Source organism: Octopus sinensis, linkage group LG1 (genome assembly GCF_006345805.1).
Source record: "Octopus sinensis linkage group LG1, ASM634580v1, whole genome shotgun sequence".
NCBI classification, from domain to species: Eukaryota; Metazoa; Mollusca; class Cephalopoda; order Octopoda; family Octopodidae; genus Octopus; species Octopus sinensis.
In genome coordinates, this window is record NC_042997.1 from 62,601,637 (window position 1) to 62,612,538 (window position 10,902).

The following is a 10,902-nucleotide window of genomic DNA, read 5'->3' on the forward strand; positions in this document are numbered from 1 at the left end:
GGGAAAGAAATGATGCATGTCGAAAAATATTTGGGTGTGATTCCTTTATCAATATGTAGGTAAAGACACCTTCTTTTTCAACTCTTCTTCTCAGTTTCATATTCTCTTTCAAATCCAACAACATTTCAGCCAACTCAAAATTTTCATCTCCTGGCTCATGATTTTCTTGGTCTACAAACCAGAGTGGATAGTCCATCTTTTATAAATCACTGTATCTTTTTTCAAAGATCTTTCTGCATGAAGACCTTCAAGAGGAGCAGTGCATGCAGCAATGCATTCTGATGTAGAAACAGTGGTGTTAAAATTTTGAAATGATGCCAAATTTTTTTTTTTAAACTGTTTTTCCCAAAATTTTAATTTCCCCATATATATTTCCCTTTTATCTTCTGAGAGCAGGTGACCAAATCTGGTTTGCTACCTTGCAGCTCTAAGTTAAGCAAATTCACTGTTTTAAAAATATCACTCAAGTAGAATATTTTTTGATTTAAACTCAGAAAGCCTTTCCTAAATTTTCTTAGCAGTATCAACTTTTTTCTTTGAGTTGTAATGAGTCATCTGACTCTTGAACATGAGAAAGTTGATTAATGGTTCCCACAAATTCGCTAGTCTTTCAAGGCTCAGGCCTTTTGACGACCATCTTCTGTGAGAAGCAATAGGGATTTAAAATCTTCATCTTCACAGAATTGCATAAAAAAATCTATTATTCACTGAGTTTGATTTGACAAAGTTAATTGCATGTATGGCAGCGTTGAGTGCTTCTTCCATGTGTCCTCCAATATTCTTAGCAACTAAATGCTGTGTGTGGATAATGCAATGTATATAAAAAATGTGAGGAACAACTAATTTCATTCTAGAAACAAAGCCTTTCACTTTTCCAGTCATGGCTGCAACTCCATCTGATGCAATGTTGATCAAATTAGTCAATGGAATATTTTTATCATTAAAATACTGCATTACTTCATTGAATATATCTTCTCCATAAGTAGTTTCAGACAAACTTTTAATGAATAACATTTCTTCCCTTATATCATTTTCATGGATGAATCTGACATAGACCAGAAGGATAGCTTGGTTATGAATTGTGCTATCATCAACCTGAATAGAAAAATTTGTCTTTTGGAGAATTTCTACAATCTTCTCCTCAACAAAATTAGACATTTCATCCTGTCTTCTTGTAATTGTGTTATTTGAAGGTGGAATTGTACTCAGAGTAAATGTAGTATCTTTTCTCAGAACCTCATTTACACAAGCTATCATAGCAGGCTTGGTACGTTTCTCACCATAAATCTGAGGTGCTGCAACCTTGGCAATAATTTCAGAGACCAAATAACTTGGTTTGAGTGTCTTTACTTTTTCAATATTTATCTTCTTTACAATGTCGGGTAGTTTGATTGATTGTATTTTCTTTTTATTCTCAAAATATTCCCTATCTTTACCAACAGATTTTGGATGCTTTAATTTCTGGTGTTGTTCCAGCTTAACTTTCTTCATGGAATGATTTGTCATGATGGCATCACATTCAAGACACAAGTTTTGAGTCTACAGATGCAAAACCAAACATGATAAAATCTTCTTAGTAGTTCCTCAGTTTTGCCTTTTTAGCCGTTGATTCAGACATTATTACAACTGATCTTAAAAAATAAAAATAATAAATACTTTATTTCTATAAATTAAAAGTATCAAATTTATTATTAAACAATACCCTCCCTTTTCAGTATTATTTTTTCTTCATAATTAATTATAGGTTAATTAAAAGATTAATTAATATATTACTTATTTTATACTTTTAATAACTACCCATAATATATCATATTACTTAAATTCTTATAATTACATTCACAATTACTTTTATTTGATACTTAAATATACTTTATATAGATATATACTTTATTACTATATTTTATTCTTTATTTTCATTTTTACAATAACTTCTCTAAACATACTACCTTCCACACTCCTTGTAAGGTTTATACCATGCTCTTTCTATAAAACATTAATTAGTTAAAGGACACACTCCTTACACTCAACACACAAAAATATGAAAATGTAATGTTATATCTTTTTCTGTCTCCAACGAGATTCAACTTTATGATATTTTTAATTATACTAATTAATTTCTAAAGTTTTGAATCGAAACAGCTGTCAGAGATGATGTCTATTTTAGTAATTAACAAATAATTATTAATTTAATTATCTCTATTTTATCATTTTCTTAAATATATATAAACTCCGGTTCATCTAATTACCTTACAGTTGAATATTAAATATAATATTCAAAACTTATAATAGGTAATAAACCAGTAGATTCATTGAATTTTATTATCACTTACAGAGGTATTGAACTTTAATTCAGCTTTCATATATATATATATATATTTACATACATACATGTGTGTGTGTGTATGTATATAATCATCATCTTCATCATCATCATCATCATCATCATCATCATTATCCTTTAATGTCCATTCTCCAAGCTTGCATGGGTTGGACAGTTTGATAGGAGTTGGCCAGCACAAGAGCTACTTTGGCTCCATCTGTCTCTTTTGGCATGGTTCTACAGCTGGATACCCTTCCTAATGGCAACCACTTTACAGAGTGTATGCGGTGCTTTTATATGGCACCAGCACATATATTTTTACATGGTACCGTCACCCACAAGCCCATATCATCATCATCGTTTAATGTCTGCTTTCCATGCTTGTATGGGTTGAACAGTTTGACTGAGGACTGGCAATCCAGCAAGCTGTACCAGGCTCCAATCTGATCTGGCAAGGTTTCTACACACACACACATATATGGGAATTTTGACTGGCATCTGTATAGTCCAAATATATAATCTAAATAAGAAGATAAAGAAAGACTTTAACACATCTTTAATGACCATTTACAACTGTTTCTGTACTAAATATACTTTCAATGCTAGTTCATGCAAAAGTTCCAAGGGAAAATTTACCTAATATTTGCAGTTTTAGACATTACAGAGTCACATATTCAGGCCTGTATCAAAAGTATGCTCTTATGTTGTGCATCTGCCTGGTTTTTGCTTTGTTTACATCAGGAGGAAACAAGAAGTAAATAAAGATGTATATATGTCTGTGTATGAATGTTTATATATGTGTGTCTATTTTTTCCCTAAAGAAAGCTGACCAGAAGAGAATTAATGCATTCAAGCTTTGATGTTGGAGAAGACTTTTGCGGATTCCATGGACAGCAAGGCTCATCAAAGGAGAAGTTCTTAAGCAGATAAGGCCGAAAATGTCACTAGAAGCTAGGATCACCAAGCATAGAATGGCATATTTCGGTCATATTATGCGGAGAAAATCCCTGGAGAAGGACATCATGCTCGGAATGGTCAGTGGCAAGAGAGGAAGAGGCCGACCAAGAACCCGCTGGCTTGACACCATCAAGGGTGATACCAGAATGGACATAGCCAATCTGAAAGAAGCGGCCCAGGATAGAACTGACTGGAGGACACTGATCCATTGAGTGACTGAGAGTCGACTTCGACTGAGCGGATATATATATATATATATATATAAAGCTTTATTTTACTTGTTTCAGTCATTTGTCTGCATCCATGCTGGGGTATCGCCTTGAAGTATTTCTAATTGAATGAATTGACCAGTACCTTGGTACTTATTTTATCAATCTTTTTTTGCTGAACTGCTAAGTTACAGGAATGCAAATACACCAACACTGGTTGTCAAGTTGTGGTGGGGGACAAACACAGACACAAAGGTGCACACATAGATATATATATACATACATACATATATATATATATATATACAATAGGCTTCTTTCAGTTTCCATCTACAAAATCTACCCACAAAGCCCTGGTCAGCCCAAAACTGAAGCAAAGAATACTTGTCTAAGGTGCCACACAGTGGGACCAAACCTGGAACCATGCAGCTGGGAAGCAAACTTCTAATCACGCAGTCGCACCTGTGCCTATATATATATATATATATATATATATATATATATATATAGTTACTGAATAACTCCAAATCCTGAATTTCTGGCTCTGCATAAGAAATGCTCTGCCTTCATCAGTGGAATATACTGAGATAGCACATAAATACAGATATATATATATATATATATATATATATATATACACCATACGAATACTTACATATACGAACGTATATATGCACGTATGCACACGACCAGTTTAAATTGCCTGCCTAAAACTCGTCATGCAATATGGTCAAAATACCACCGCAGTGCATATAATGACAAAATAAATATATATATATATATACTCAAAGTAAGCAACAAGAATGACTCCGGTAATCTGGTACGATCGTTTCGCACTACATCATTTTATTAAATGTTGTAAGTATTACAACAGTTTTAAAATGCTGAGCACTCATCAGCCATATCAAAATATGAAAGTTATGTATTAATGGAAAACCTCTATCAATGGCTGATGAGTGCTCAGCATTTTAAAACTGTTGTAATACTTACAACATTTAATAAAATGATGTAGTGTGAAATGATCGTACCAAATTACCGGAGTTATTCTTGTTGGTTACTTTGATTATAATCACCCCATGGATTTTTATGGATAACACCATGGTGCATCTAACTTAAGTACCATATTCATTTGAATCTAAATTTTGCTGAACTTATATATATATATATATACTAGCAGAGATGCCCAGCATTTCTCAGGATTAAAATTATATTGTTTTACTTGCTTCAGTCATGCGACTGTGGCCATACTGGAGCACCACCTTTAGTCAAAGAAATCGACCCCAAGATTTATTCTTTGTAAGCCTAGTAGTTATTCTGTCAGTGTGTTTTGCCAAATGGCTATCATGGGGATGTAAACACAGCAACATTGGTTGTCAAGTGATCTCAGGGCTACAAACACAGATGCACACACACACACAAAAAAAATATACACATAAATAAGACAGACTGCTTTCACTTTCCGTGTACTAAATCCACTCACAATGCTATGGTGGCCTGAGGCTATAGTATATTTATATATATATATATATATATATATATATATATATATTCTCTCCTTGTTTTTTCTGTGTACCTTTCTGTAGAAGAGCGTAGGCTCGAAACGTAAAAGACTTTTTCTATTCCTGAGCGCTATACTAATACATCTGTTTGTTTTGTACACCATCTGTCTTTGTCTTTTGTTTTTTTCGTAAACTTTCCCTATATATATATATATATATTATATATATATATGTATATATCTTTCTCTTTTCTCTCTTTTACTTGTTTCAGTCATTTGAATGCAGCCATGCTGGAGCACCGCCTTTAGTCAAGCTAATCAACCCAATGACTTATTCTTTGGAAGCCTAGTACTTATTCTATCAGTCTCTTTTGTCGAACCGCTAAGTTACAGGGACATAAACATACCATCATCGGTTGTCAAACGATGTTGGGGGGACAAACACAGACACACAAACATATACACACACATACATATATATATATATATATAATATACACGACAGGCTTCTTTCAGTTTCTGTCTACCAAATCCACTCACAAGGCTTTGGTCCGCCTGAGGCTATAGTAGAAGACACTTGCCCAAGGTACCACACAGTGGGAATGAACCCGGAACCATGTGGCTGGTAAGCAAGCTACTTACCACACAGCCACTCCTGTGTCTATATATATATATATATATATATACATACATAAGTTAGCGGTTATAGTATAAATAAAAATATCCGTATTTACTATTGCTATCAGTTACCTGTGCTATTCCTGGGCATGGATATGCAGGCACACTATGCTCATGGCATACAGGTAATAACAGAATAACCAAAAGTTTATCAAATTTAAATAATCAGAAAATGGAGAAAACTTTTGATCAACAAACAAACAAATTGGACCACATCTGTAGATTATTTTTTAATACAAAACATGACATAACATTTCTTGCGGCCGTTTCTGTTTTCGGCATTGGAATTTCAAAAATAATATATATATATATATATATGTATATATTTTATATTTTTTTATATTATATTGAGGGTACTACTATTCGTAGATACCAACACGCTAAGAGGGACCAATGTGGTCAAAACTACTAAAAATAAACAAAATTTTACCGAAATTTTTAGTAGTTTTGACCGCATTGGTCCCTCTTAGCGTGTTGGTATCTACGAATAGTAGTACCCTCAATATAATATAAATGAATATTTTCAAAGAGGAAGAATTTACGGATTTTTTCTCTTACGAGGTTTTTCAAGCTGACTACTGATAATTTCTTTTAAAGATTTTATCCTCAATTGTTAATTTAAAAAAAAATATATATGTATATATATACATGTATATATATACATATATATACACACACTTATATGTATATATACATATACATGTATATATGTATATATATATATATATTCTTTGACACTATATGCTTACATACTTTACTTTATCTTAAAGTCCTTCCTTAACTTCTCCCCTCACTCTATCTACCTCTCTTTACTTTTCTTTCTTTTTACCACTTTATAGCCACCTCCTCTACCCTTCTGATATTGAACGTTGATATGTTCGCGTCTTTTTCCTGGATGTTTACAATATCAGGACTTCAACCCACAGGATTATACCTAAGGACTTATTTCTACAACATCGGAAAGTTGAACTGTGAACTTTTATGCTTTTTTCCTTTCATCTCCTTATTCCTTTACTCCTGTCTTCTATGTTGTCATTTCATTAATCTATACCCTTCTCATTTTCCCTATTTGTCTCTGATGACGGTGTAGTGTGATGGATGATGAGGACAACAGAAGGAGAAGGAGAAGAAATACAAAAGGCCTTACCTCGGCGAAGATCAGGTCTCTTACCAATTCGACACGTCCTGTCGCTTCCTCGTCTATGCTCGAACTGCTCGCTTCCTCGATTGCCACAAGGGCGTCCCGCTTGACCGCTTCCACTCCACCCCCCGCACATACGCCATCCAGTCTTCCACCGGCCCCTGCAAGCCCTACTTCCGCCCACCTCATCTGTTGTCCTCTCCACCGACACCACACGCCCCCCCCTGATCTACAGATCACTGAACTGGCTTTCTCACTCACTCCCCACTCCCGAACTCACACCTTAATTGGTTTCATAATCAGCCAACAAGGGAGGAGGGTGCCGTTCCCTCTGTGGTCACAGTGCAACCCTAGGACTGGTTCTTGGCATGTTGCTGCTGGCCTCATCATCCTATCTACTGATGTTGTTTTCATCTTGCCCACTGCTGCTGATCCCATCCTCTGAGGCATGGACAATCCTTTGTACATCCAAAACGTGGCATGGCATACCATCGACCGAGATGTTGTTCTTTAAATTTACAGAGGTTATTGTCCCCTTCCCCCATCATGATGTACACTGTGCGTTTGGAGGTTTTACCCAAACTTCTTCCCCGACCTGCACAAAGGCATGCTCTTCCTCTGTCCCGGGTCGCATTGATGCAGTACACGGATGCCTGAATATTGCCCTGTGTGGCACCGACTCCTCAGCCTCGATTGGTGAAATTTGACCCCACTCTGCCATGGCCTTGATGGTATGATGATGCCTTTCCACCACCCCATTTCCACTTGGCTGGTATGCCGCCCTGAAGAAGCGGTTGACCTTCCACCCATCAAGCATTTCTTTCAGCACATCCGAGCGAAATACAGTGCCATTATCCAGAAGCAGTTCATCCACGGGGCCTCGTTCCAGGAATGTCTCATTCAATACTTTCACAATTTCCTCTGTGGTCCCCATCTTCATCTCCCTCCATATGGCCAACCGCCCCAGTCTGCAGTCAACCATTGAGAGGTACGTCCCCTGCCGGTAGTGTGTTATGTCCACCACCAGTCGTTTCCAGTCGTGGTCCACTGGAATACTTCCCGCCTCATGTACGCCCGGAGCAGGGTCGATGGACTGGCACCTGTCACAACTGCTAACCACTCTCTGCACGCTCCGTCTTGTTACATCGGAGTCAACTTTTCTGGCTAGGAACAATATCCTGTCCACACCCATGTGATGCATGGTATGCAGTCTCCGCAACTCCGAGTTGCACAGACGGCATACTGCAGCTACAGCCTGCTTCACATCCTCTGGCACCTGCAACCAGGCTCGCTTTACCCTGGTCAGGACGTCTGCCCTGTTCTTCTCGGAAGGCACAAAGATCACGCTCAGCTTCAGATTGAACTCAGTGGTTAGTTCACGCAGTATCCCCAATCAATGCTTTACCAGCATCTCTGCAACCCCTTTGGTTCGCACCCTCCGCTCATTGGTGATGACTGCTGTCACCCAACCAAGTACAGTGGCCGAATCAGTCCTGATTTCTATGGTGTGCAACCCCCACTTCAAGGCTAGGTTCACCCCCTTCAACACGGCATCCAACTCCGCCACATTGATATGATTGCAGTCATCCGTCTTCCTGAGCCAGGCTGCATCTTCCACCATGACACCTCCCACTTCTAAGACAACCCCTATCGCGATGCTACTGGCATCACACCATACAATCCCGCTCTTTGATTTGGGAACATACCAACTGCCCCTCACTGGGTTCTCTGCTCCTACTCTGACCAAGACTTCCTGTATCATGTCGATCGTCTTCTCCCACACTCTATCGTTCCACTTCACTCCTTCGGCTCGTCTCTTGATGAAGCTACATGCTGTCTGGAGCCATCCTGCAATCAAGTAGTGTCCCACCAGCTTCCCACACACAGAGAACAGTTCCCATCTACTCATGCTGGCACCCAGTTCAGGGACCTCATTCCCTCGCCGGAACACCAACACGCCGGCCTTGTCTCTCCATAGTTTGAGGCCCAGTGCAGCACCTCTCTCCATTGCCTCTGGTGGCTTGGCGATCAGTCCAAAACTCTTCAGGTGGCCTATGACCTCCGTTGCTGGCATTACGGTTTCATCCACCAGAATGTCATCGATGTACGAATTGGTGGCCCTTTTTACTCTGTCCACCTTTCCCAGGATAGCCTTGAGAATTGTTGCCATAATCTTTGGCGCTGAATTCAGCCTGAACCCCAACCTGGTCAGACAGTACGTCCGGCCCTTATACCTGACAAGCTGGTACTTCCACAATTTCTCAGCCACATGCACCTGTAGGTATGCCGACTTCAAATCAACAATCATGGAGGCCCCTGTCATCTGCCTCCACTCTTGCAAGGTGTCTCTGCAGACATCTGTGGCCTCGCTGCCTGTATGACATGATACGTGGTCATTCAGCTCTCGGAAGTCAAGCACTGGCCTGACCTTATGCTTTGTGGGCTGTATCACTGCTATCAGTGGCAGGACTCCGCTCTCTTCTTTTTCCCAAGGGATCAATATGCCCTCCTTAATCCACCGCTACACCTCCCCCTCGAACTCACTTCTGGCATCTCCTTTTAGAGTATGCTGATAGCAGCCCACTTTATTCTTTAACATCGGGGGCTCTCTCTTCCAGTGCAGCATGCTTTTCCTCACGGTTGTCACCAGTGCATGGTCTCACCATACGCAGTTTCCTCGCAAACCCAAACGTTACACCGGCCTCGTTAACGGTAACACCTCCCAAATGGGTGATTGCATCCATCCCCATCACCACGTCAATCTCGTCCAATAAGTAGCCAACCACAATTGCTCGCAGCGTCAGCTGTATTCCCTGCACTACAATCTGCGCATCTGTAACGCCTTCACAGTGTACTTCTCTTCCGTCAACTGCTCTTACACTGCTTTCTCCACTCCACGTCTCTGCCACTTCTGGAGTCATCAGGGTTGTCGTAGAGCCCGTGTCCACAAGGGCTCGTGACATCTTCCCCTCCACCAGAATGTCGACCACAGGTAGTGACGATAAACGTGCCTCTATTGATCTAAAGGGACAACTACCAGCGCAGTAGTCTCCCTCAGTCCGTTTCCCCACAGACATTCGCTGGCTATATGCCCCAGTTCTCAACACCGGTAGCCAATGACCTCAGGCTTGGGTGACTTGCAGTCACGCACCATTTCCAGACCCTGGCACTGGAAACACTGTCCTTTGAACGGTCGCACACGTTCTTTCTTCGACCCCTCTCCGCTGCTCCTAGCTCGGCCACTTTTCATTGTTGCAGTCGCTGCTACCGACATCATTCTGCTGCACGAAACTAGTACGTGTGCCCGAGATACGATGTCTGCCATTGGCATCGAATGAACGTTCGGAAGCTGCTGTAATTCTCGACCGACATGTTGTTAGGAAAGCCAGTCACGAACGCCAACCTAACCATCCAGTCCAGCGACTCTTCCTCATAACCTGCCAGTTTAGCCAATCTCCTAAGTTCATTGGCAAATACATCCACCTGTTCCCCAGTCCATCTTGTTCTACCCAGGCGATCATATGCCTCAAACATTCCCTCCGCAAAGGCCTCCATCAACCGGATTTCTACTTTCTCCGCGCTGAGTTGGTCCGTCTCCTCCATCTCTAGATACAGCGCCAATGCCGGACCATCCAAGTACAGCGGTATGAAACTCGCTAGGTCGTTTATACCGTGGAGCTTTGCCACCAACTTCACCTTCTTCAACCAAGCGATTACATCCGTGTCGCCACAAAACGGTTTAATCATCTTGTGCGAAATATGGGCACTCATCGTTCATTTTTTTTTTTCTTTATGTGCTGAAATAGCTTGTAGTGTGATGGATGAAGAGGACAACAGAAGGAGAAGGAGAAGAAATACAAACAGGCCTTACCTCGGCGAAGATCACCGGTCTCTTACCAATTCGACATGTCCTGTCGCTTCCTCATCTATGCTCGAACTGCCCACTTCCTCGATCGCCACACGTGCGTCCCGCTTGACCGCTTCTGCTTCCCCCTGCACATGCGCCCTCCAGTATTCCACCGGCCCCTGCAAGCCTTACTTCCACCCACCTCATCTGTCATCCTCTCCACTGACACCACAGACAGAATATCCCATACTC

At 40.2% G+C, this 10,902-nt stretch overlaps 2 protein-coding genes across 2 annotated transcripts; both read right to left on the reverse strand.

Annotated features, from left to right (window-relative positions):
* Nucleotides 1–675: 675 nt before the first annotated feature.
* LOC118767992 (SCAN domain-containing protein 3-like) lies at nt 676–7,737 on the reverse strand. The gene is made up of 2 exons (XM_036513829.1): nt 7,648–7,737; nt 676–1,539 (listed from the first exon to the last, which is right to left on the reverse strand). The coding sequence occupies exons 1-2, from the start codon at nt 7,735–7,737 to the stop codon at nt 676–678; spliced, it is 954 nt and encodes a 317-aa protein (XP_036369722.1).
* A 459-nt stretch (nt 7,738–8,196) lies between these two features.
* Nucleotides 8,197–8,973, reverse strand: LOC115211658. The gene has a single exon (XM_029780333.1). The coding sequence runs from the start codon at nt 8,971–8,973 to the stop codon at nt 8,197–8,199; it is 777 nt and encodes a 258-aa protein (XP_029636193.1).
* Nucleotides 8,974–10,902: the final 1,929 nt, after the last annotated feature.